This window comes from Rhinatrema bivittatum, chromosome 17 (assembly GCF_901001135.1).
Source record: "Rhinatrema bivittatum chromosome 17, aRhiBiv1.1, whole genome shotgun sequence".
NCBI classification, from domain to species: Eukaryota; Metazoa; Chordata; class Amphibia; order Gymnophiona; family Rhinatrematidae; genus Rhinatrema; species Rhinatrema bivittatum.
In genome coordinates this window covers 7,416,653-7,443,033 of record NC_042631.1, presented here as the reverse complement: position 1 = coordinate 7,443,033, position 26,381 = coordinate 7,416,653, and the positions used below count along the sequence as shown (strand labels likewise).

The window sequence follows — 26,381 nt, the reverse complement described above, 5'->3', positions numbered from 1 at the left end:
TTCTCCCATCCGAGCACATCACCTCCACTATGCTCTTGAAGACCCCCCTCTCCAAAAGAACCCCCCCACCACATCTCTGGCACGGCAGTCCAAAGTGCTGCCGGTAAGCCAAGCTATCAGTGGAGACCATTTGTAAGAAAGGAGGACCTGTGATCACATTACCATACGAGGCCATGATTGTTTTACCCAGCTCTTGGGATTTAATTTGAAAGAAAAAAGTCATAAGAATTTTTGGGATGATTTTCATCATAAAAACAACACTTTTTATTTAAAATTAAACCATAGCACAATATTAAAATTGAAAGATTGAAGTCAGTGCTTACAGCAGCAAAATTAACAAATTGTTAACAAATTGGAAATAAAAAATAAGTCATTCAGATGCACCTGTGCTACATTCTTAAGGAGAAGTTTCTGTTTCAAACTTGTTAAAAATGCTAATCTACACCTATTATTATGAATGTAAGTAAACTGAGACCTCATTGTGCTGATCCTCCTCAGAACCCCCCCCCATATAGGCACCATACTGATCCAGACAACTACTAGCAAGCGGGCCAAGGGCTGGAAATTGTTTTTAAAAAAAAAAAAAAAAAAAATGGGGTGGGAATTTTATAAAAAGGTGCACCACGTGGATTGTTATTCTGAAGACTCCAGCTAGTACTGCTGCTGGGAAATTTGATGAACTTTTCTTTACAACTGTTTTAATGAAAATAATTTTTGTAATAATGAAATTAAATAATTTACACTTGTACCCTACTGCTACATCAAGGGATATCAGAATTTTCCAGTGAACAAAACAAGCCACTAACACTTGATAACTAAATACATTTCTCTATCTTTTCTTAAAACAAACTTTTCATATCAATAGCTTTACAAAAAAAGACACATGCACGGAGTCACAAGAACAGATTATATATGATGCATGTAATGTCATTTTAGAGTTGAGGATTCGCTGTGATAAGACGGCAAACTGGAACTCTCTTACAGTAAATGCCTTACGTCTAGGTGTGGGTGTGTGTATTTATATATATATATATATATATATATTATATAAAATCATTTTTTCTAAGAGAGTAATTAAAATTATGTTATGAATAAAGTTTTTGAGCTTTTGTTTAAAAAGTGATGAGTGCATTTGGGATGATCTCTGCTAGTCAGTAACCGCAGACTCTGGAGAGGGAGCTTTGGTCAAGTAGTAACTCACAAAAGGACCATGCAGTACTTGGCTGGTAACTTCCCGTGATGCCGCCTTTCAGGGACTGTTCAATACTTTCAAATACTCATGTACAATACAGATCGAAAACTTATTGGGCTGACAAATCTGAGTTGGGTTTTTTTTTCGTCATTAAATTTTAAGAGTACTCGTGTGCAAAAAATGTTTGACGCTCGTGTATCTGCATACACCATGAGTAGGTGTGCCTGGCCATGTTCCCCAGCGGGACGGTTTTAACCTCTCTAATACACACTGGAGGGGAAATAGCTCCAGGCAATATATTCATTAATAGGCAATTCACTGTAACAGAGCTCCACTGTCTATCAAAGCCCCACTATCCGCACTAATCAGACTGGTCACCAGAATTGTACTACACACATTTCTCTGTTTTCAGCATCTTATTCCTTCTAGGCCAAAAAGGAGAAAATGTTTGGCATCGCAGTCGTCTTATACGATTCCTTTTTCTTCAGCTGGGTCTTCGGAGGGGTCGAGTCCATGACGTTTCATCTGTACTGCAATATCGAAGAGGTAATCGTAACACTCGCACCTACCAGAGAGAAAAAAACCCAATGAGAAAGCTTCTCACGCCTTCCGCTACACAAAACCAGGATCCAACTTTCATTAATTTATTACAAGAGTTTCAGCAAAAGCAAAGAAAACATTGCAAAGGATCTTAATAGACACAGAGGTCTATTGCACGCGTGGTATTGAAACAAAAAACGCGTCTGGGTTTAGTTAAAAGCACAATATGCTTTTACAACACACACAAACGCAATGTGTTTTCTCCTGAATGCGCAGTCACGGTCTCACTCGTGCTCACATGGTCTTTGCCTTCTGCCAGGTTTCTCCCCACACGTAAACTCCGTGACGCCGGACCAGTACAGCGCAGGATTCCGGGTATTCGTTCATTGCTTGCGCCATCCGCTCCTTGAGGTCCTTCTCTTCTGGCGTATTCTCAATGATGGGGACCACAAGCACATCATCGTACCTAACGGGGAGAGGAAAACTGCCGGTGACTGCAGTAGCAGATGCAGCACCTCCACCGTGCTGGCTATATTTTGTGCCTTTTTTGCATGCATCCACAAACAAAAAAACCAAACACAAACAGAAAAATAAGCAACTTGCTTTTGTCTCAGTAGAAATCTGGGAACATGTGCTGAAACAGAACAGCAGCAGAACGGCTATGAAAAAAAAAAAAATCTACTTGCCTTTCCTTTAAAAAAAAAAAATATACATAAAAAAATCTTTATTGCTTTCTCTTGGGCTTGTTCATAGGTTCCCTCACCATCTCACATTTCTTATATTTAACATTTGTTTTTTTTATAATGAAAAGTGTTGCACCTTTCATGACCCAAGTTTTTAGAAATGTTCTTCCTTATCTCCCTCTTCACACTTTACATTGCTCACTGGGATGCCTAGGGAGCCGATAAAGAGTGCCCCCATCTATTTGCATTTTTTTTTTTTTTTTTAAGCAATGGGAGCGACCTAATAGAAGCTTAAAGAAGTTAAGCCAATATCTCCTGAGGAAAGAAATAAAAGGGGATGCAGCAAATGTGACTACTCTAGCCATGAACGGAATTCTTTTTGCAGGCGTGCTTGTTCCTTGGGAGGCCTCTGAGAGGGAGGCCTGTGCTACCAGTGTGACCCCTGGTGGCAGAGTGCAGTACTGACTGGTTTCAGGCTGCTATCAGCATGCAGACCTAACAGTCCTGGGGGAGGGGGTTCTACTAGTGTTACTGCTTTGAGTAGAAAGGTAGATCATTTCTGTGCTGGTGAGTGGAGATGTAAAACCGGGGAAAAATGTGACATTTTGGGAGGGAATACACGGGTTGGGAAAATGGCAATTTTAATGCATGTGTTTAAAATGGTTTGTTTCATTTGACTTATTTGGGAAAAGTAGTCAAAGTGGTTTACAGCAAATAAACATAAAATTACACAGCAAAAACAATTTAAATGCAAAACATACAATAAAACAGGTTAAAATTATAAAAGAGGATAAAAATTTCTTAATTATGGGCCTGACTGACAGACAAAGTTTTTATCAGCTTTCTGAAATTCAAATAGATTTCCTAGTGCTTCAACTGAGAGGGCATCCCAAATACTCTCTATATCGCTCTCCAGTTCCTTAAGATCAGTAGGATGGCTTCAGAAGAACGCCTAGGACTCACTCCTTCACTTTACTGCCTACTGCCCCCAGGAACTGGAGCTACAGCTCTCTCCTCCTCTCTTCCCACATTCTCTCCATCTTTCTCTCATCTGCTTCTATTTCACCTCCTTTCACAGGCATCGCTTCTCACATCTTTAAACTCTCTCACCTACCACTTCATCGTTTTCCTCTCCTACCCTTTCCAGTCCTTTTCTTGGTCTCCCAAGCCTTCATCCTGTGCCTTTCCCATTCACCAACTCTCCATTTCTCTCCCCCCCAGGCTGCCAGCCACCATATACAGCCTGTACCAGCATGGTGAGCATTTTCAAAACCTCACAGGCCAGCATGTCCCGTCTGCTGACTGCGTGCATGGAAAGATCACCGTAGAGTCCCAAGGTCTTTCAGACATCAAGACCGAGGCTGGAGACTGAACTCAACCTTTATCAACACGTGCTGCGCAACGTATAAGCACGGACAGCAAGTGTCGTGACTACTTAGTACTGCTAAGCTGCCAGGGACTATCTCCAAAACCCAGGATGGAGCACGGGCAGAACTGAGCGAGGAGCAGTACAAAATTCCTGCTTAGGACTATTGGGATGTGCTTCTCAAGGACCTTACAATCAGCAGCCAGGAAGCGCCGGCCCATAAATTTTGAAAATGTTTGCCGTTAAAGCACAAACTGCACCCAGTGGTCAGCAGCTGTGGGACGGGCTCCCAGCATGACTCCTGCCAGGCCAGTCTGTGTGGTCGCACATACCTCAGAGGGAATATTGTCCAGGAGCCCAGCCCCGGGACAGGCTGAGTACTAGGGGCTGGGCTCCTGCTGGACGAATCCTGAAGCAGGAGACAGACTAGCAAAAGACAGGACACCGACACGATCGAGGAAGAGAACATACGTGAATACGAGATACAAGACAGCAAGTACGTGAGTTTTATTCCTAATGCTATTTTCAGAATAATTTCATCAGAAAATTATGTTTTAGATATTGAGAATGCCAGACAGTAAATAAATGATAAAAATTCTGCTTTGTTCTTTTTTTTATTCTGGTGTCATTTTGAAATTTTGATAAGTAATTGAGTTTGTGCCTCGAATTTTTATTTATACAAAATAAACTATGCATCTAGTGTGATGTTTCTCTCACAGATGCAGCTTTAATCATTTTTACACAAGTTTGTGCCTATTCATTTTTGTAAAGTTGCTTTTGTTATAAATAATTTTGTGCATCAGATTTCTTCATAATTGTTCAAGCAAAAATATTTAACAACACATGTGGTTGCACCATGCACTATAATTACTTATTATTTCCCAATTTTCCCATTTCTACCTGTTTTCCCCCTCCAGGAAAATGTATATAGTGCGGCAGTGCTGAAGGCTGACGGATCGGCCTTCATTGAAGTTCTAAAGCATTCCCTCAGCAAATGAAAGATTTCAGTAAGGCCTTGGCTTGGACCAATCAGACTGCAGGATTTTCAAGGATTTTACCCTCAACGTTTACAGTACAAACTGCCTGAATAGACCGGACAGGCCCGTATTGAAGGAACTTCAATACATACATAAGTGTCACTGACAACATCCCTAGAATATCCTGCCCTGGGTGTTAAAAACAGGCTTCCAGGGTTTCCTGGGTACCTTCATATGTCATCGTATAGTACCTGCCAGTCCCCGAAGGCGGCACTGCTTTGTCACATGGGACTTCGAGGTAACTTTGGAAGGCTACAGTACCTGTAGTAGCCTCCCGAGGTGCATTTCTTGATTCCTTTAATCATCTCTTGATGTGTGATTCTAAATTCCTTCCCCGGAAAGAGAAGTGTGGCCATAACAGCAGCTTTGGAATGAGTGTGGATCACTGCTCCGGCTCCTGAGGACAGAAAGGAAGAGCGTGGATCATTTGGTCGCCTTCCCTGCCCAAGAACAATGCTCATATTGTCTCAGCCATTCCTCCAAGCGCGTGTCTCTCGGTGCAAATGAAGTAGTTAGGCCTCAGAACCAAGCCTGGGGAGATACAGTCCGGCCTGTAGCCATGAAGTCAGAAGTAAACAGCCAGTGAGGGGAGTGACGGGATGGTAGCTGCAGACCTCATAAAACCCAACACAGACCCGAATCAAGGCAGGGATTAATCAAACTGTCTGCACTTATATGCACATTTATTGCAGGTGCTGTCTCTTGACAGAAGGGAAATTTATCACAGTTTCCTTTGGTCTATAAGCAGAGATTTTTCAGCATCATGCTTTCAAAAAAAAAAAAAAAAAAAAGGTACTGTGGCCTAGGCTGGTGCATTCAATCCCGTTAACATTAACAAGGTTAGGTCCTGTTTTCTTATGCAGTAGCAGGCGTTCTGGTTCATTGCCCCCCTGGAAAGAAGCTGTGCACACTAGGCCAGCGATTCCCAACCTTTTTTGTGTCATGGCACAACCGTTCACTTCATCGTGGAACACCATCACAATCATCACCTTCTCTTCCCTCTCCCCCCACTTCTGGCTTCATCGTGTTCCCTCTCCCTCTACCCCCTGCTATTAATCACTCTCCTTTTCCTTTCCTCCCACCCCCGGCACCACCACCTTCTCTTCCCGTCCCCCTGGCATCATCACCACTTTCTCTTCCCTTCCCTCTTTCTACCCTTCTGGCATCAGCAGCATCCTCTCTTCCTCTCCCCTGCCATCACCACCTTCTCCCTCCACCCCCTGGAATCATCAATCACTTTCTCTTCCCTCCCATCTCCCTCCACCCCTCTGGCACCATCATCGTCATCTTCACCTTCTTCCCTTCCCTCTACCACCCCCCCCCCCCCTTGTATATCACCACCTTCCTTGTCCCCTTTACCCAGCCCTTCTCACCATCTTCCCTCTTTCCCACTCCCCTGGCATCATCACCTTCCTTGTCCCCTTTACCCAGCCCTTCTCAGCACCTTCCCTCTTTCCCACTCCCCTGGCATCATCACCTTCCTTGTCCCCTTTACCCAGCCCTTCTCAGCACCTTCCCTCTTTCCCACTCCCCTGGCATCATCACCTTCCTTGTCCCCTTTACCCAGCCCTTCTCAGCACCTTCCCTCTTTCCCACTCCCCTGGCATCATCACCTTCCTTGTCCCCTTTACCCAGCCCTTCTCACCATCTTCCCTCTTTCCCACTCCCCTGGCATCATCACCTTCCTTGTCCCCTTTACCCAGCCCTTCTCAGCACCTTCCCTCTTTCCCACTCCCCTGGCATCATCACCTTCCTTGTCCCCTTTACCCAGCCCTTCTCAGCACCTTCCCTCTTTCCCACTCTCTGGCATCACCACTTTCCCTTCCCTCTCCCCTGAATACTCTGTGGCACATTCAGTTGTTGCTTCTTCCTGTCCCTTCCCTCCCCGGAGCCGGCAGACGTCTGAGCAGCGCTTAACCTGCTGCTGCTTCCTCCTCCGCCAGCACGAGGCCAGCGCGTCCGGCGAGAGCGCCAACGGAGAGGGAAGCAGCAGGAGCAGATAAGGCGCTGCTCCCTGACCCCCCCCCCCCCCTCTGCAGGGTGGGGATGAAGGTTGCCGGCGGCTCTACGTTTCATATCCGGCCGGGAAACACTGTACTAGGCGACACACGCCGACACTGGGAAGCGTGGACGGGGGAACAGCCCAACCGAGCACCAACAAAGCCAGACCTGGAGAAAAGATATTTTATAATTTTATGATACGGACTAGGGACAAACATGGGCTACGCAGGTTGAGAGGAATGAGGTAGATTAAAAGAGCCGGGGTCATAATATAGAGGATGATGGTGAATAACGACCAATTGACCCAGTTACTCTGGTCGTCAGCTGGACCCTGCTCTAGCTCAGAGGTTAGTTTGGGGGGAAAAAAAAAAAAAAGTAAGCTGCAGGGGATGCTTTTGTCCTAAAATCCTACTTCTTGAAATCTTCACTAGCCTCAAAGTAACCATTCCAAACCAGCTTTGTTGGGGTGTTTTTAACCAAGAGGCACATTAAAAAAACCACTGGTCATAAGCAAATACCCCTAAAACCCACGGTGGTCCCTGTATAGTGGCGCGGTGCCCTCTGCATACCTCTCATGGTGTAGGCGTTCATAAACAGGGGGGTGCATTGACTTTTCTTTAGATTCTTGTACGGAGGGGGACAGCGAATATCGTGTTCCTCTATGTCACACACAAACAGATCTTCTGGCTGAAAGGAAGAGATGGGACAAAATGTAATCCCACCTTTAACAAGTTTTTTATATATTTCTTGCACAACAGGCCTGAAGATGAGGGCTCTCTCCGTCTCTCTCCTGTGCTGCGGCTTTTGAGATGTTACTCGGATTTCCCCCCTAGTTCCAGGAGGGACGGCTGGTGATCAGATGCAGGTCAGCAAACCTCTTATTCGGGTTATTTCCTCTCACTTTGATGCCTGAGATGCACTAATGTCAGCAGTAAAACTGGCAGGAAGGCATTTCCAGATCATCTGAAGGACTGCAGAACGCAGCTGACTATTATGTAACCTTTATTTGGCTGAATCTGTTCAATCCTGTCTGCTGTTTCCAACTGCAATTGTGATCTGGGTTCATTTGCTTCAGAAAGGTGACAAATGTGTCTCCCAGGGACAGGCATACAAGCTTTGCAAATCCAATTAAATTGAGGTATGCAAAAAAAAAAAGGGGAGAGCTGAATTGGAGCTATCATGTATGTCTATCTAGTGCTTTCTGGGGCTCACCAGTGTAATCATAACTTAACCAAAGGTCTCTTACCCATTTCTTCATGTTTGTGTACTTTCTCTCTCTTTTGATTTTAAAATACAAACAAAACATTTCTGAATCACAAAATATGAGTGCCCAAAAACCAAAAAGTATGCTGTCCCACTGAATACATGTGAAAAATATTTACACACACACAACTGAATTAAAAAATACATATATTTGCATTTGATTATATTTTTCAAAATGGTTCAGCATATTTTTGCTATTGAGTACTCATTCTGTTTGAAATTCAAAAATATTTTGTTTGCTCCAGTTCATCTTTTTTTTTTTGCACAGCTCAGTTTAAATGGGACTTTAAATGATGATGTCCTTTTCCTTGGCAGTCATGTTTCTCACTTTTATTTTTTTATGTTTTGGGGACTAGTGGGTTTATTCTTTTTTTTTTTTTTTTTAAGATTTGCTTGAAGACCTCACAGAACAAATGGCTGATAATATGCATGCTCTGAAAAGACATTGCCCAGAGCAAGGAATCTGATCAGCTTCTGATCCACACACTAGAAGGGTAGGAGAGCAATCAGGCTGCAAGCAATGTGACATTTGTTAGACAACTTACTTACCTGTATTCTTTCTTTCTGCACTCCGGATGGCGCAATGTAAATTTCATCCCTTTGGGGGAAAATACAGAAAGAGCATTAGGGAGATGCAGAAAAGATCAGGTCAGCAAATTGTTTACCAGCTGAGGCGTCGTTCTGGTGCAAACAGGATATCCTGTCTGTGTGTGAAATACAAGGAAAAAAGAAAAGGAAAATTTGTATTCATGATTTTACAGGAAGAAGAAACAGGTCTTTCAACTCACAGGCACACGTTGCTCGGAGGCAAGCTAAGCACAGGAAAAAAAACCTGGCTTCAAATTTCCACTGCTTTGTTGTAGCAGGAACCAGTTACTGCAACAACTTGTCAGTATATTTTCTTCCCTCTGTTACCACCCTGCATTTATTTACTCCGACACCATGCCGCATATTTCAAAAAATAAATACATAAACAGCAAACCCCTGCATCTCCTATGTGTTATACAACGTACGCAGGACGTTTTCTTTAAATGGCTGTTACGTTTCCAGAGCTGATGCCAAGGACTGTTTGGGTTTTCTTGCAGCTGTCACAGTGTGGTCGTGATATGGTCGCACAGGTCTTTTGCATCATTTAGCTCCGGAGGCTTAATTTAGGATTTTAGGTAGGGAATGGACACCCAGCGCCTGCAGGGTGGCTGCCTCGGAAATGCTTTCCCGGTTCCACATGCAGGCCCGAGCTCCGGAGTCCCGAGGCGTACCTGAGACGATGGTGCGAGGAGGAGAACGGTTTGATTACTGAGGAAGGTGAACATTTTGGGGGATGAGAGAGAGAGCCTATGCCTTCGCCTTAACCAGGGTGGAACCCAGCTGCTGGGGCTAACAGTTAAAAAGGGAGGTAGAAGAATAGCTTTCCAGTTATTTAATGGTCCAGAGGGAGGTATCTTGTACTGACAAAATATGAAAATTAGAATATCCTGATGAAGAAGCCCCGAAGGATTTAAATAAACAGCTCCCAGATCTGAAGGATTCTGAACTGCTTGTATCATCTGCTAAGAAAAGTCGTGAACAGTAATAAATAAATAAATAAATCCTACTTTAAAATGTCTGTATGGCACTTAACGAGGATACAGAGACCTGGAACAATAGCTAATGGGCACACTGGGCTACCAGCTACAAATTACAGCTCTGTGTGTCAATGAATCTGACACAGCCCCTACAAGGTATAAAGTTAACACACTTTTCTCATTTTCCTGTGATCCGCAATACTCTGACAGACATATTTCTTTTTTTGTTTTGGTAACAGTTTCCTATTTATATTGTAGCCTAGTATTGATTTACTGAGTTTTCATCGATTTGTTTCAGTCTCTTCCTATTGGTTCTTTTCGATCATGTGACCATTTGGTGCCTTTTGTTTTTTTTTTAAGGCTCCTTCACTATTAAAGGGTTCAACGTCTATTCTAGGGTTTACATGCTGTAGGTATCTTCACATATGTTAAATCTGCTTACTTTCTGATGAACTTATTATTGGATTCTAGGTAAGATGCGTTTACTTTGTCTGTGTGTGCTTTTTTTTTTTTTTTTGGGCTTATGTCACTGCTCAAACCTGTGTCAACGTTCTGAAGCATTTATTCCTATTGGTAAACTCTATTTATTCGACCTATTTGTGGACAGAATGTCTCTTTTCACCCACATCTCTTTTTATGGACAAAGTTAAAAAGAACATCTTTTTGTAATTTTCAATGCAAATGTACTATTTGCTGATTTTTACAGATTGAAAATAAGAAACACACAAATATGTAATTTGTAAAGGTTTGGACACTTCCAATTGAGTTATTATTCTTTTTTTTTTTTAAGTTATTAATAAGACCCAAAAATATGGATGACTCGTTAGGCCTTCAATTAATCAGGTGAAGACAATTCCATAGATGAATGGCCCTTCTCAGGTTCCAACTGTTTCAAGCACCACGGGCTCCTCTAAGCTTCTATCTGAGAATTTGAAAATGAAGAGCAGGGGAAGGCTATGAAAAAAAAAAATTCTAAAAGCATTCAGCTAGCAATTTTAGCTGTCAGAAAAACTTAAGAAATGGAAGTCACATGGAACTGTTGAGGTCAAGGCAAGATCTGGATGATCAAGAAAAATCTCCAAAAACTGGTCAGATCTGAAAAACTGAACCCACACTGCAAACGACTTGAAAATAGAGCAGCTGCCTGCAGGTCCACAGCACAGTTGTTGCTTACAGAATGATCTGCACGGGAGAGACGCCAGAAGGAACTTTTCTATGATCCCATTACAAAAGTCATCGTTTAAGTAGGCAAAACAAAACCTTGATAAGACTGAAACATTTTGGAACAAAGTACTTTAGACCGATGAAACAAACTGAACGGTTCTGCCAAACCACACAAGAGAGACTGCACTAATTTCCAGTTTCAACATGGAACAGAAATGGCTGAGAGGGGATATGACAGAAGTTATAAAGTCATGAGTGGGGTGGGAATGGGTACTTAAGAGACTTATTTACCCTTTCAAATAATACCAAAACAAGGGGACACGCCATGAAACGGACAACCAGCAGATTTAAATTACTCATAGTATTTTTTTTTCACTCAGCGCACAATCAAGCTGTAGAATCTGTTGCTGGAAGATGTGGTCAAGACACAATAGGGGTAGATATTCAAAAGCCAGAGTTAGATGGATAACTCACAATTTATGTATCTAAATCGCTTAAACGGCATATTGAGCCTCTTATCCGGCTAAATTATAGCTAGATATTGTTATCTGGCTATAATTTATCCAGATATAAAAGGGGTGTTTTGGGGGCGTTCCGGGGAGGGGGTCCCGTTATCCAGCTAAGTCAGCCGCTGTGACCCAGGCTGCCCACTATGGGGCTGAATGGGCCTTGGTCTGATCCAGCATAGAAATTCTCATGTGCTCATGCTCCCATGTGGCAAACCAATTCAGAATAACTGTCTATTAAATATACGGTTTACTCTCATTTAACACGGTGGGAAAGGGGAGCTGGAGAGAACTTGTCATTAAGAACTTGTCCTGATCAGTCAGAATAAATCCTTCAGCTCTTGGGCAGCCACTGTATATTCCCCTAAATATTAAACTTCCCAACAGAATTTAACTCTCTCTCAAATAAAGGCTGTGTTATTTATAATAAGATGGTTACTCAGCACACACATGTAACAAAAGTGGATGCGCAGCGTTGTATCTTCCTCTATAGAAAAAGGTTTATTCTTTGGGACAAGTGTGCCTTTTGACGTTAAATACAGTGTCAGTGGCAAAATTAGGTAATCCACAACAGGATTAGCTATCAATAGATATAGTAAAAGGGTTATTTAGTTATTTTTAATGGAAATGATTTCTTCAGTTCTAAGAGGTAAGGAAGCCATGTGCAAGCATGAGGTAAAATGTTTGCTCATTCCCCAAAGGAGCAGGTCCTATCCATCCACTGCAAAATTGTACCGGATGATGCACTAACTTTTTCCCCTAGTCTTACACTTGTGGGAATCTCTTAACTCTCACAACAGGGGTAAGAAGACTGAAACCCTGTCAGAAATAGTTCAGAAAGTGTGCGCTAAAGCCTGGAAATCCATGCACTCCTCGGGCATTATGCAGCTGTCTTGCTATTCCTCTTGCCCGAAGCATCAGATAATCAGAGATGAACCAGCCCTACCAGCTAAGCTACCATTAACTTTTACGTTAATGAAAACAAAATGTAACCACCTTCCTTCTCCCACAGTACGGTACTTCTAAAGTTCACCAAAAACAAGTGCCTCATGCCAGTGTCCCCGGCTGTAAATGTAATGACGACCATACTCCGTGCTTCCTTTCTGGTCAATGCGACATGGGCTTCTGCCTCCTCTCAGGTACTTCAGCAACCCTTCCCAATCCTGATCTCACCCAGGCCTCCTGCTTTGGCGAAAGACTGTGATTCCCTAGAGTTTATGATGTCGAGGTGTAACTGGCTATCAGTACACCTGCACGATAATGCAGACTAGTGAACTCCCACAGCAGCCGTGCCATCAGCACATTATTTCTGAGTTTTGCAAAACTTTAAAGTAGCCCAGTGGTTAGAGCAGTGGGCTTTGAACCAGGGAGACCAGCTAAAGTGACCTTGGGCAAGTCACTTTACCTTCCGTTGCCTCAGGTACAAATTTAGATTGTGAGTCCTCTGGGGACAGAGAAATAACTACAGTACCTGAATGAAATGAAATCCACTTTGAAGTGCTGAAAAGTGGAATATAAATAAAATCTTCTTTATTTCAGGTGGAAAATGCTGATCTTCAAAGTCAGGTCTTCCGCTGTCCAGACGGGCCGGTGTTTGGGATGCTGTGGAAACGGTGTTCCCAGCCTCCCGTGGACAGACACTCGTGGTCACTGTAAGGACAGCACCTAGTGGCAGGATTCAGGACCCACGACTGCAGGGCTCAGGTGCAGACCCCAGGCTCAGGATCATCACTGTGGTGAGCAGACTAGGAAAAACGTCCCAGGTAGTTGCAAATGAAGGATTATAAAGCCACATCTCAGCTGAAAGCACAAAGAAACAGGAGGAAACGAGGACCCAAAAGAAAAAGATTAGGGAAGAAAGCTGAAGGAACTGCAAGGACCTTCCAAGCCCCTGAACATTGAACCTTCTCAGAATCCTGCCCCGTTTCAAACTCTGAGCTCCCACTGAAAAACAGCAGCAGCTTCTGTGTACAGAACCGGCAGCTTTTGGAAGGAGGATTTCTCTATTAGCATTGAGGGCAGGCTTGAAACATTTTCTTTAGTCTTTCTGGTACTCATAAAAGGAGAAAAGTCAACCAGCAGCTTACATTAAAAGAAAAAAAGGCAAAATGTTCAACCTGTCTGCTACATGCGGAAAGCAGAGGGCCCAGGCGGGAGACGAGAGGAGCAGGGAGCCAGGACGGAAAATGCCACGTTTTGATTTTGAACAAAGAAGCCCGTGTTAGAGCCATGACAGAGTGAAACCAAGCTCCTGAGCGCAGCAGACTAGAAACGTGAGCTGAGTGCCAAGGCAAAGTAATCCGGATTAACCACTCTCCCCGTGCAAACCAGCGAGCTCTGAGGCCGTTCTGTTGCATAAACAGTTTAGAGGGAGCATGGGAGATGCGAGACTGGCTAAGGCTATACTTGTTGCCTGCCACTTCCATGACCTCACCTCTTACTTCTGCACCAGTTGAGATGTGTTTGAGGATTCTGGGAACTGGCTCCCACACGAAGAACTTGGCTTAAATCTCTCTCTCTCATTCCGAGCAGCAGGATGCAACGGGCGCTAATCAATGTATTGAGCAGCAAGAGTTTACATTTAAAGGAAGTATCCGGAACACACAAGCAAATGTTTATTCCAGTGCAAGTCTCCCAGAACAGTGTTATCTGCTCCCATTATAAATGTTCAGGCGTCTTGAGGCTCCATGCCCAGCTTTCTAGACCTTCTCTGTAAGGTTTGCGATTGGTTTTGCAAACTGAACACTAAAGCACATCTCTTGATTACTGTAGCAGCAAACATCTGTTTGCTCTTCTAAAATCTGAAGGAGGGTCCTACGTGGCCTTGAAAGCTGCAGGACTGCAGCACCTCTTGGTTGTTAGTTCAATAAACGGTCGCAGAACTCCACAAGAGCAAGGCTCCTGCTTCAGGCCCCTGTGATGTTTCTAACCAGCAGGATTACGTTTCTGGACATCAAGCTTCACCAGACTGACAAGAAAATGCTTGCCTTCCATAGGTTTTCTTTTTTTGTTTTAACTTTTATTTTTGTTTTTAAAGGAGAAAACACTGGAAGTCAATTTTTTACATCGGGATCATAGGAGCAGAAGTCATGTGTGTGTGTTCCTTTTAGCTCCAAACCATCAGAAATGCTTTGCAGTTGCTTGCCTTAGGTAGATAAAAGGGACTTCATTTAGGATTCTTACCCAGCTCTGGCAGGACCGGTGGTGGTGAGAATAACAAGGCCTTCCCTTTCTCAAGTCCCACTTTGTTATTCTGAATAAAAAGCCAGCTTGGAATGGACTAGGTCATCTCATCTTTAGCTGCACAAATTCCTCTGTGCATTTTGTACACAGTGCACCCAGAATGTTTTATGGGAAAAGGATGCACCTTAATCTCCTAGAGAAATACAGTGGAGTAGAATAATCCTTAACCAAAAAAGGGTCTCCATTGTATCCAAACACAGGACAGTCACCTGCTCTGGGTACACTAGATTTTGTTGTTTTTTCCCCTTCGCTCACCACTAAGGGGAGCTCTGAATCCTTAACAGGAGTACACATTACAGTCAACCACCAAAATATACCACCTTCAAATGCTTTATACTGCTATTATGCAGCACTGTGCACCCCCTAGAGGTAAAACATTTTTAAATAAAAATATATTTATGTAATGCAGGGATTGCTTTCAGTTCCTGGGCTCTCAGATGCTCTGTGGCCTGTGATACAGCAGCTCACACAAGGCAGGCAAAAGGTTAGAAAGCTTCAAATCTCAGCTAGCACCAAATATATGGAAGAAACAAACCCTTAAAAAAAATGTATTCTTTTTTTTTTTGTTACCTGCAAAAGGAAACAAGCACAAAGCAACTCCGAGAGAGAGGAAGGGACTATAACACTGGACAGGAAAGGAAAGGTGGATGGGGCTATCCCTATTCTACATTTCTCTGTATAAGCCATAAAACAAAGCAATACATCTAAATACTGCAGCACAGCTGAATTAGAGATCAACTACTGTATGTAGAAGTGTTGCATTATAGCAAGTGGCCATAAATGAGTCACATCTTCACATATACTTTGGTCCGATGAGCTGCACGGATGAAATGCGTGATCCTCTCTCCCGCAGCTCCCTTTTCAGCACCTTCCGATGCTGCCCTACGACCAGCACTGAAGGAAGGATTAACTTTACTGCAGGCCCTAGCTCAAGGGAAGTGAGGGCAGCTTCTGCGGAACTCCCAGCCCCGACCAACAGAAGCCCCCATCTGAATGTAAACTCATTTCTCGCTGTGATGCTGCAGTACACAAACCACTCCATCAACTGGCCCTCTATAAAACAGGTCCCCAGCAGCAGATTTAAATCAAATTTTAAAAAAGTATTTTTTTTTTCAGACAGGAAACAATTAAGATGCAGAATCTGCTGCCATAAGTACAGGTGAGTTTAAACAAGGTCTGGACAAATCTCTAGACAGAACTGGGTGTCTCCACTGCGTACGTCTGGGAGGGAGCAAAAGGGATGGGCTCCTCCAAAAGAAAATATGTCTGCCCCAGCACGGCACCTTTCACGCTCAAAACGTACCCATATTTCAGACTGATTCCTCCTCCGGTGCCAGTCACCCAGCCCAGGTGATAAAACTGTCTGCACAGCTCTGGGATCAGATTTCTGGGATGTCCCTTGTCCTGCAAAATATAAGCAATTACTCTCGTCTGAGGCTTCAGAGCAGCTGTCACTCACCTTGCAAACACAAATTCTAGCAATCCGTTTATCAGTTTGGGCAAATCAAAAGATTTGCTTTCTAACCAAAATCTAACACATCCACCCTACCCCCCCCCAAATGCCACAACAGCACAAGGGGTGCGACTTTAAAGAACAAATGGAACTGAGAGCTGCTCACAAAAAAAACAGAGACATGCAGACTGCACAATGTCTTAGGGAGCTGCGTATCTGCTTAAAACAAATTGCACATCAGGACCAAAAAAGGCCATTTTCAGTTTGTTCCAAACTGAAAGAACCAAAAGTGGCTGGACTGAAAATATGGGAAAATGTGCATATTTTTGGACCATAAAAAAAAAGAGAAAGGGGGGGCCCCTCCTGGGTTGAGCACAATTTTGTCTTTTGCCTATATATGTGCAGGTTGTTCCTGTCTCTGATTTGATTTCTTGCTCTCATTGGTACATCTGATCTCAGTTCAAACACAAAAGCTAATGTGCTCTAGTTACTTATCCCATAGCATTTTTGCTATCCTGAGCAGCAGATTTAACAAACCAGTTATAGCACAGAGGGTCAGTTTAACATTTGCAGAGAATGACGGAGCGGCACATCCCTCCAGAAACCCTGGGTCTTACACACATTAGCTGTTTAAATATTTCCTATGTATTACTTTCTAGCACCTTCAAAATAAAATACATAACATTTAAGAGCTTTGAGCTGTAAAGATAACTTTTGAACATAATGCACAGAGTACGGACCACTCTCCTCCAGTCCTATCTGCTCTTGCTTGCCCTCTCAGCTGATCTGGGATGGTAACTTCTCCCAGCAGGCCTTTTTAATAACCATAGTATGGAGACTCTCTGAAAAATCAGATTATTTTTATGCCATCTCCGCCTCCTCCTCCCATTCCCATGGTGCACACAAATAATATATATCAGCTTTGGGTGAACACAGTTTTCTTTAGGATCAGTAAGGCCTCTGGAACACTGCACTATGTAACCCTCATAGAACAAGTCACAATTTGTGCTTTGAATTCCGTCTTCAAGGTGCAATACCGCCAATATTAAAAGGTGACATTTTTACCTGTTAATGTTCTTTCCCTGAATCCTGCTACACCAGTCCAATCCACACATGTAGGTAAGGTGTCGTCCCCCAGCGGATGGAGGCAGTGACATCAGACTGATTTCAATATCTCATAAGTGAACACCCAGCACTGGTAATTTCCAAGTAACTATCTGAATGTGGCACCCATCCAAAGCCTGAACTATAAACAAGAGAGCATCCCACATGCTCACTGAGAAATTAATTGGGCCAAGAGGGGGGAGGAACATTCCCTAATCAGGCTTTGCCTTCTCTTTTCATGCTGGCTGGAGCGGCACAGGATCGTTCTTCACTAAATCATGCCGTACTCACACCTTGTACCCTAGGGGTAATGGCAGGAAAGAGGAGGGCGCAGGCATGACATGTGCTAAACGTATGGAGACAAAGATCTAAGCTCGGAAGAGATAGGATAAAAACAATTATGTTTAGAGGGAGAACATCCCAATCCAGGCAGCGGAAAGATTGCATGAACTTCCATTACCCTGGAGGTATCCCCCCCATCTCTCCGCACTCAGCTCCAAAATGAACTCCCTGACAAACAGCAAAACCCAAGAGTAACGATTCGTACTGGTGAAAGGATTTACGCTCGCACAGCAGAACCAGCAGGAATCAAAAGAACAAAGGGCATTCTCCGCTGATTTACTGCGCAGTTAGAGAGAAAAATATCTAACTTGCTACAGTAAGGAAGAACCACCACAAGTGTTTTGCATGAGGTCTTCATTTACAATCTAAATTCATTAAGGAAATTACTAAATTCTCTGAATTGCTCCTCAAATATAAAAAGCAATCAATAGAAGCAAAGACACAAAACTGGAGAATCTCTCTGCCATACTGGCATTAATAACCTTCAGTATGAAAGGGCATCAGCAGCACCATGGTCACTGGAACACAGGAGGCCTTACAGTCTGCCCATGGTCTCACTCCAGTTCCAAAAAGGCGAGTGCTCATCTCACATTAAAACCAGTACGGCATTTACCACTAATTGGCTCTGCTTTTGGCAGTCTCAGCATGAACACAGAGACCATTACGGAGCAGGCTTGAGGCTCACGGTCCCTGCTCTGTGGATAAATGAAGGGCTCAGCACCTCCACAGTTTTCCCTTCAAATTTAAATAGAACAATCCTTTTAAACCCCCCCCCCCCCATCAACAACGCAAATGGTGAAAGGGAAGACCCTGATTCAGAGAATTACTCCTTTGCCATACACACTGAGCTTTCTTTTCAGCAGAACACAGATAATGTCATAAGCCAATCGTTCTTTCAGTCTTTCAAATGTGAACACTGTCTATTTTCTCAGCAAGTGCTGAAATTCTGCTGACAATTTTTTTATCTAGCAAACTGAGCAACACAGATGTATATAGCAGCCATACTCCAGCTGTCTGAAGATCAGATCTGACAAAGTTTTACAGTAAGAGCATCTTAAAACAGCAGACAATTACCAATCCTGGGATTTACTTGTAAACCTATAACTGCAGCAGAGAAGGACACTGAGTTATGCCGATATTAATAGCACTTATTAAAGATGAAACAAAATCATCCTCTTTCTCTGAATTCCCTGCAGGAAATAGTTAATTGGTATGAATAATGGTCAGAGCTAATCTGCACAGTTGCTTTATCATCTTTCTTTACATAACTTTACTGTTCATTATGGCATCTAATTGCTATAATACAAGATAATTTGAAGCATGCAAGGAAAGAACAAAACAAGTAGTAATTGACCAGGATAACACTCAAGTAAGGCACATCCAAAGCATTTTACTGAGCCAATGTCATTATCCACACAACTAGGGAATTCTGTAATATTTTCATAAAACGTGTAAAGATTCATGGAGATGTTTCTTTCAGAATATCTCTGGGTCTTGCTTTCTGAGAGCTGGTGGCCCATGGTCTACCTAACCTGTCCACTCGACAGCATCAGGGCAGACAAACCGTCTGGAATCTAATCCACTTCACAAACTAAACAGGTCCCAAATACCAGGACTAACAAGGCGACTGGATTCGCTATATGCGCCAAGCTCTCTTATTGGACCAACATGAAAATTATTCACAGATGAGGTATATGAGCTTTTGGGACCATGCGGATCCCTTCTGAAGATGTCAGCTAATTTACTTGCCATTGGCCCAAGAAATAAAAAAAATCCCCCCCGCCTCCGGGCCATCCCATTTCCACTGTGCTGCAATTATGGAGCAGGGGTAGAAAAATATCTAGGAAAAACAACAACTCAGGTGCCAGCCAAAAATGGTTAGGCACTAGGGAAAAGCTCTTTCAATGTTTTCTTTAGTTATTTCACTCATTTTTTGTCTTATTTTAAAATTTTTTTGGTTTTACTTTATTTTTATTATTTAATTTTCTTTGGCTCTCCCTTCCCTCCATGGAGGACAATATCAGAACTGAAGAAAACAAGGGGCAAACACAGAGGATAGGGGGAGAGATTACAAAGCTGCAGACTGCTCTCTCTACTGTCATATTCTAGGCTTCTCCACCCTCCCTTCCTTCCTGTCCAAGCAATCTATTTCTGGAGGAATTCTGGGCAAAAAATTTAAAAATATTTTAAATTCTGCAAACTTCTGTACACTTTGTATTGTTAAAACACTATTAATCACTCAAAGTCAATAGAATAAAAAACTTTTACTCAGATGCAGAATTTTAAATATTTGTATGAATTACTCCAGAAAAAAGAAACTGTAAGAGTACATCCTAAAGCCATCCTTTCCACTCTCTTTCAGATAATACTCCCCCTACATCCAACCCCCCTCAGCTCTCTTCACCCCATGCGAACCCACTTCACAATTTCTCTCCATGTCTTCTCTTAGCCGCCACAGCAGGCCTGTTCCCACTTCTGCTCTCTCACTCTCCCCACCCTCATCCTCCCATACACTGTCCCCGCCAGGCCTGACATACTCCCCATCCCATGTACTCTCTACTGCTCCCCGCCTCCCACCCTTCCCCTCATGCCTCATTCAATTCTCAACAGCAGGAAATGTTCCCACTGCTTGCTCCAAGCAGGATAAAGAAGAGCAGGAACTGGGCAGGGAGAGAGAGGAGCGGCTCTTTAGTTGCACAGACTCTGCTTACATTAAGTCTCGCTGTCTTGGAGCCTGATATTTGATGTCCATATTATACGGGTATTAGTGAGATCACATGGAACCACCAAACAAATCCAGCCTAAGGTCATTGGCAAGGTTTGCATTTCCATCCTACTTACATGTTCATGGAGGATTCTCTTAGACTTCTGAATGCAGATAGTCACAACAGACTTAAGACTCTCTATACTGCCCATTGCCTGCCACCAGGTGTCTAATATATGCTGTGTGCTTTTCTGAGCAGACTCTCAAACAGAAAATGCAATGGAGAGCAAACTGTCAGTCTTAGTTTAACGATCTCAGAATCCTCATGACAAAACTACCAAACATCATCCACAGCCATGCAGCTCTCAGTCCCTGCTGTAAGGTGATCCGAACTACCTATCCTGTTTTCCCTGGAGATCCTAGACCTTCCAGATCATTATTACCGTCAATGGTGGAATGATCAGTAGCAGTTCAAAAGTTCAGTTGTCTGACTCATTTATAATACGACAGTGAACATTGGAAAATAAGATTAAAATTAATAAATTAATGTATTTATAATCATTTATATTCCACCTAATGCCAGGACCTGTTCTAGATGGACATTATACAAGAAATGAAACACATAAAACATTCAGTCACATAATAGATCAAAGTAAAACAGATAAAAGCAATAATGAGGCATCATTTAAACACTGCAATGGTACTCACCGAAACATGATGGCAGAAAAAGGCCATACGGCCCATCTAGTCTGCCCATCCATCCAATACTTCCTTAGAGATCCCCTGTATTTATCCTATGCTTTCTTGAATTCAGATATTGGTTGTGTCTCCACTCCACTGGGAGGCCGTTCCATGCATCTACCACCCTCCCTGTAAAGAAATATTTCCTAAGATTTCTCCTGAGTCTACCCCCCTTCAACCTCATCTTACAACCCCTCATTCTAGAGCCTCCTTTCCATTGAAAGAGGCTCACCTCCTGTGCATGGAAACCTTTGAGATATTTGAAACTCTTCATCATGTCTCCCCTATCTCGCCTTTCCTCCAGCGTGTACATGTTTAGATCTTTAAGTCTATCCCCATATGCTTTAGAAGGAAGACCATTGACCATTTTAGTAACCTCCCTCTGGACCGACTCCATCCTGTTTATATCCTCTTGAAGGTGCGATCTCCAGAATTTTACACAGAGGCTCACTGGCACAAAATGTTTAAGAAACAATGCCCGCTTCACACTTACAATTCAGTCAAATACGTTTTCTTACTTCTGCCTTCTTATATATAAGGCAAGGCACTGAGAATTATCCAATAAAAATGTCAGCTCTCTAATTATTTAATTAAATTTCCCTTTATTTCAAGAAAAAGAGGACCTGCCTCATTATGCTGACTGGTTATGAAAAAGCAGAACTGCAGTACTTTACTCATTAATATTCATTAATCACAGGTGCAGCTAAACTTATACAATCCTAACACTCTTAAGAAGTAAACAACTACTGGTTCTAACTGGTTATATTCTCACTTATCTCTTATGGGCTTGCTTCATAGCCCTCTATCACGTCTAGCCTTTAGCAATTTCTGCATTATTTAATCATAAAGAGAAAGTTAGACCTTACTTCTAACCGTGTAATCCTGGCCTTGTCAGCCTCATTGCATCACTACAATTGGGATCTTAGAAATAGATTCCCTCTGGATCCGACAACAAGGGCACACAATTTATTTATAGGTTTTCTGCGTGGAACCGTGTCAAAGGCCTTGCTGAAATCAGAGTACACTATGTCTAACGAAATTGATCAGATTCGTCGGACAAGATTTACCTCTGGTAAAACTATGCTACCTCGCATCTTGCAATCCAGTGGATTCTAAAAATTGCACTATCCTCTGTTTTAGCAGCAATTTATTTATTTATTTATTTATTTATTTATTTATAATTTTTATATACCGGAATTCCTGTATGCAATACAAATCAATCCGGTTTACAAGTAACGAAAAGGTTGCCCTGGTCTGGGAGGTTAGACCGGGGTAATTTTACATAGAACATTGAACAATAACTAATCAACTATTGAATATGAGCAATTGAATATGAGCAATTCCATTGGTTTGCTCATCACAGAGGTCAGACTAACTGGCCTGAGGTTCCCAGCCTCCTCCTTACTTCCACTTTTATGAATAGTAAGCACATCTGCCCTTCTCCAGTCCTCCAGAAGTACTGCAGACTCTAAGGAAGCAATGAAAAGGTCACCAGCAAAGCTGCCAAGACATCCCATCCGGCCCCATCGCCTTATCTACTTTAAGTTTAGTTAGCTGCTCACAAACACACTGTTCTGAAAACTGAGTGAGGTTTATCTCATTTCCAATCTTATTTGTGTGTTTGTTTTATGCAGTGTGCTCTAAGCCCTTCCAAAGTGAACACCAAACATATATTTGTTAAGCAATTTTGCTTTTTGCTCATCAGCCTCTACATATTCCTCCTCTTCACCTTTGAGTCTCACAATGCCACTTTTACATGCCCTTCTATCACTAAAATATCTTAAAAAAAACAGTTTTGTCCCTATTTGCTATTGTTTCTTCTATTTGAATTTTAGCATTCCTGACTACTTTCCCAGCTTCACTTAATTTTTCCAGATATCACCTGTCTTCCTCTTTCTGCGATCTCTTGTAGTTTATGAATACTAACATTTTCTCCCTTATCTTTTCAGCTACTTCTTTAAAAAGCCATAATGGCCTCTTTTTCCTCATTCCTTTTATCTACTTTCCTAATAAAAAGACTGTTTGCCCTTAGTGCTGTCTGCTGTCCTACTTCCCCTAGATTTTTCCATCCAGCTAACAACCCCATTTTGAGAGAGTTAGTTTTCCTGAAGTCTAGGGCCCTCGCCTTAGAATGAACCTTCATCTCTTGCGTCCTAATATTGATTCACACCATCTGGTAGTCACTGGTTTCCAGATGATCAACCACTACATCAGAAATACTGTCCCCATTGGTGAGCATCAGGTCCAGTATCACCCCCTCCCATGTAGGTTCCATTACTAGTTGCCAATTCTTGAGAGAATCCAGGAGCTCCCTGCTTCTAGAAGATTCTGAAGTTGGGATGTCCCAATCAACATCTAGAAGATTAAAATCTCCTAGCAGCAGCACCTCCCCTTTCACCCAATCCTGTGAATATTCATTAAATCTCTATCCATCTCCTCTGTCTGCATATCTCACCAGTATAAATAGATGTTCCATTCCCTCTTTCCAGATTAACCCGCAGTGCCTCCTTCTTACCTCGTAAGCCCAGCTATGTTGTTGCTTTAATGCTGTTCCTTATATATAATTCCATGCCTCCTCCTTTCCTTCCAACCCGGTCATTCCTGAATAGATTGTAACCGGGTATAACTATATCCCAATCATGGTTTTCCGTGTACCAGGTCTCTGTGACAGCCACTATATCTAAACCAGTTTTTTCCATAACTGCCTTTAGATCTGGGACTTTATTCTCCATACTATGAGCATTAGTGTACATAGCGTTTCAAATATTACCCTTTAATAAAACTTATAATCTCATTCACAAGTTGTAAAAACCTCTTAAAATAAGTTTTTAAAAGCTTCTTGTAATAATTCACCTGAACAAATTTAAAAAATACAGATGTGTTCCCACTGCTGCAGTCTCCTCGCTTACACGTACATTTTAAACAGACTACTCGCTTAAATTTCAGGGTTTATGTGCATGGCTGGGCCTTGCGTGTGCTGCGCGCATTTTACAACAGGCCCAGCCATGTGCGTAAACCCCGATATGCACCGAAGTGCCGGGCCTCTCCAAACGGGGGGCCGGGACAGCGCCATTCAACGCTGTCCCGGGGAAGTATGCGTCAGCAGCCGGCCAGCGTGCAGAGATTACTTCTGATCCAGAGGAGCAATAAGTACTAAACTAAAACATTGGGGGATAATTAGGTTAGGTTTAGGGGGCAGGGAGGAGAGGAGAGGGAGGAAGGTTAGGTAGGGGGATAGGGAAGTTCCCTCCCAGTCCGCTCCTTAATTGGAGCAGACTGGGAGGGAATTTGGGGAGGCCTGTGTCACCGCACGTATTTTGCAAAAATCCCCCCCCCCCCCCCATATGTGCCACTGATTTTAAAATCCGGCATGCATATGCATGTGGCCATTATATTTTATAACACAGGTGCACCGGAAACTGCGCACATGCTTTTAAAATCGACCCCCCTATTTTTTTTTTTGGGACCAGCATTTTCCTTACTCTTTTGACTACCCAGGGCTTTTCACCCCCAAGCCATTCTAATGACAGTCCTTGGCCAGGGACCACAAACCACAGCTCCTTCTGGAATCTGGTTAATGTGGATCTTAAGCCTGGCCATTAGGTGTCATTATTGCATGATGACAGACCTTGAATGCTATCTCTGCAGCATCCCTAGCTGGCTGGCCCGTTGAGGAGCAAAAGACTTCCACAAGAAAATAAACAGCACTTGCCACCAAGCTGACCCAGTCACATCACTTTTACTACCAAAAATATTTCACTCTTCTATGGCATTAAAAGAAACCAAACAAACCACAACTACTGGACCTCTCCAGAATCTCATGCATGTCAACCTTGTAGCAAAACATTTTATTTATAATATTGCCAATATCACATTAATGATTAGATAATGTATTTTAATATTAAGTATCTTTGTCTCAGAATACTTAGCTACTTTAAAAAACCCCCAGGGTGTTTGTTTTTGGAATAAAACAACAAGGGCACTAAGTAATGTACTTGTATACTTTTTGGTAGCAACAAGGTCTTAAACTGCAAAAATCTGCAAACACTCAATACCACAATGTGGAAACAACATAACATGAAACCAAGTACAGCTAAAACCCTTCTATAAGGTCCACAGAAATACCTCATGAAGTTGTAACTGTACCCTTAACTGGATACTGAAAGTGATAAGAGGCTCTATTGTTCTTAGTTTTGTTTAGAAAATGTCCTTAGCAGTTAATCAGCTGCAAGCTTAGTTAAGAGAAAATGAGTGCATGTATCTAAAACAAAAAATAAGCAACACTTGTCAACAAAAAATATTTATACTTACAACAAATACTTGTTCACAAAACTTCTGTCAGCAAATTATCCATGGAACTACCGGGTTTCAAACGTTTTCCACTACCTGTTGTAGTCTAAGCCTCTCCTCCCTATTTCCAGAGACTGAACCATGACTTCTGTCCATTGTTCCTAATTTAACATGATATATTTTGGGGGATACATGAGGCATTGATTTGGTACAGAATAGCATCACGAGGCAATCACCCCGACATGAAAAATGAAAACCGTGATAACCCCCAAGTTTTAAATGCGAAAGGGAATCTGTTCCTTTTCCTACCCACTGAGGTGCATTACATTTAACCCTCAGTATTATTAGGTAGCACAACTCAAGGCCGCAGCATTCTAACGTTCCTGCCATAAAAAAGAACTTGTTTGAAGGGCTGGAAGGAGAAGCAACGTTAAGACACGCAACAGCACAGAAACCGCAGCAAAAGGCTGAGCCCGCGGCCAGCTCCCTTTCACCAGCTATGGACGTGGCGGGCAGCTCCCTGTTTGTCTTTTTTTTTTTTTTTCAGTTAACAAAAACATGTTTTGTTTTGTTTTGAATCTTTTCTCTGTTCATCCTTACAACAACAACAAAAGCGAATCTGGGAGGGCCTGGCTCCAGGACCCGTCCCGGCCTTACCTTGGCATTATCGGTCTGGTTGCAGGCCTCTCCGTTGCAGTAATACATGGTTTCTCCCCCCCGAGAGAAACCCCACGCCTCTGCCCTCCGCTCTACAGCAACTTCCCGGCCTGCAGTGACGCGCGAGCTCCGCGCCGTCGGGGCGGAAGGACCCCGGGGGAAAGGGGGTCCTAGCTCCCTGCCGGCACGCCCGAAGCCCGAAACCGCGCCCAAAGAACGGGCGACTCCTCCAAACCTTTCACCACCACAGCTGTTATAATAACTCGGGTGGTGGTGGGGGAGACGCGGTTCCGGGGCTTGTATGATTAATGTTAAGAACGGTGATTACAATTCTGTCAGGCAGCGAGCAGGGCAGACCGGCGCCGGGGCGCGGAAGATGGCGGCCTCCTTGAGACTGGCCTACTGCGGGCTCCTCAGGTCATTCTTCGGCCCTGGTCCGCGGCTCGTGCCCCGGTCCTCGGCCACTGGTCCTCGCTCTTTCCACGCCTCGCAGGGCCTGCAGGGTGAGCACTGCCGCCTCCGGGCTTTGG

General features: G+C 43.1%; 2 protein-coding genes across 2 annotated transcripts in view; one reads left to right on the top strand and one right to left on the bottom strand.

Annotated features, from left to right (window-relative positions):
• Window positions 1–237: 237 nt before the first annotated feature.
• APIP (APAF1 interacting protein) lies at window positions 238–26,019 on the bottom strand. Its single transcript, XM_029582246.1, has 7 exons — window positions 25,852–26,019; window positions 15,864–15,964; window positions 8,632–8,680; window positions 7,389–7,506; window positions 5,080–5,215; window positions 2,031–2,198; window positions 238–1,757 (listed from the first exon to the last, which is right to left on the bottom strand). The coding sequence occupies exons 1-7, from the start codon at window positions 25,897–25,899 to the stop codon at window positions 1,658–1,660; spliced, it is 720 nt and encodes a 239-aa protein (XP_029438106.1). The 5' UTR covers window positions 25,900–26,019; the 3' UTR covers window positions 238–1,657.
• A 77-nt stretch (window positions 26,020–26,096) lies between these two features.
• The window catches only part of PDHX (pyruvate dehydrogenase complex component X), a 69,330-nt gene continuing 69,045 nt past the window's right edge, over window positions 26,097–26,381 (top strand). Inside the window, exon 1 of the mRNA XM_029582245.1 lies at window positions 26,097–26,354. Coding sequence (XP_029438105.1) covers window positions 26,153–26,354 — 202 coding nt within the window. The 5' untranslated portion in view covers window positions 26,097–26,152. The remainder of the gene's footprint in view (window positions 26,355–26,381) is intronic.

Coding starts and splice junctions, on each gene's coding strand:
- APIP (XM_029582246.1), bottom strand. CDS start 25,899: ATGTATTACTGCAACGGAGAGGCCTGCAACCAGACCGATAATGCCAAG. Junction 8,681..15,863: donor GGAATCAGTCTGAAATATGG/GTACGTTTTGAG, acceptor TTTCCCCCAAAG/GGATGAAATTTACATTGCGC. Junction 2,199..5,079: donor ACCTCGGGAGGCTACTACAG/GTACTGTAGCCT, acceptor TCTCCCCGTTAG/GTACGATGATGTGCTTGTGG.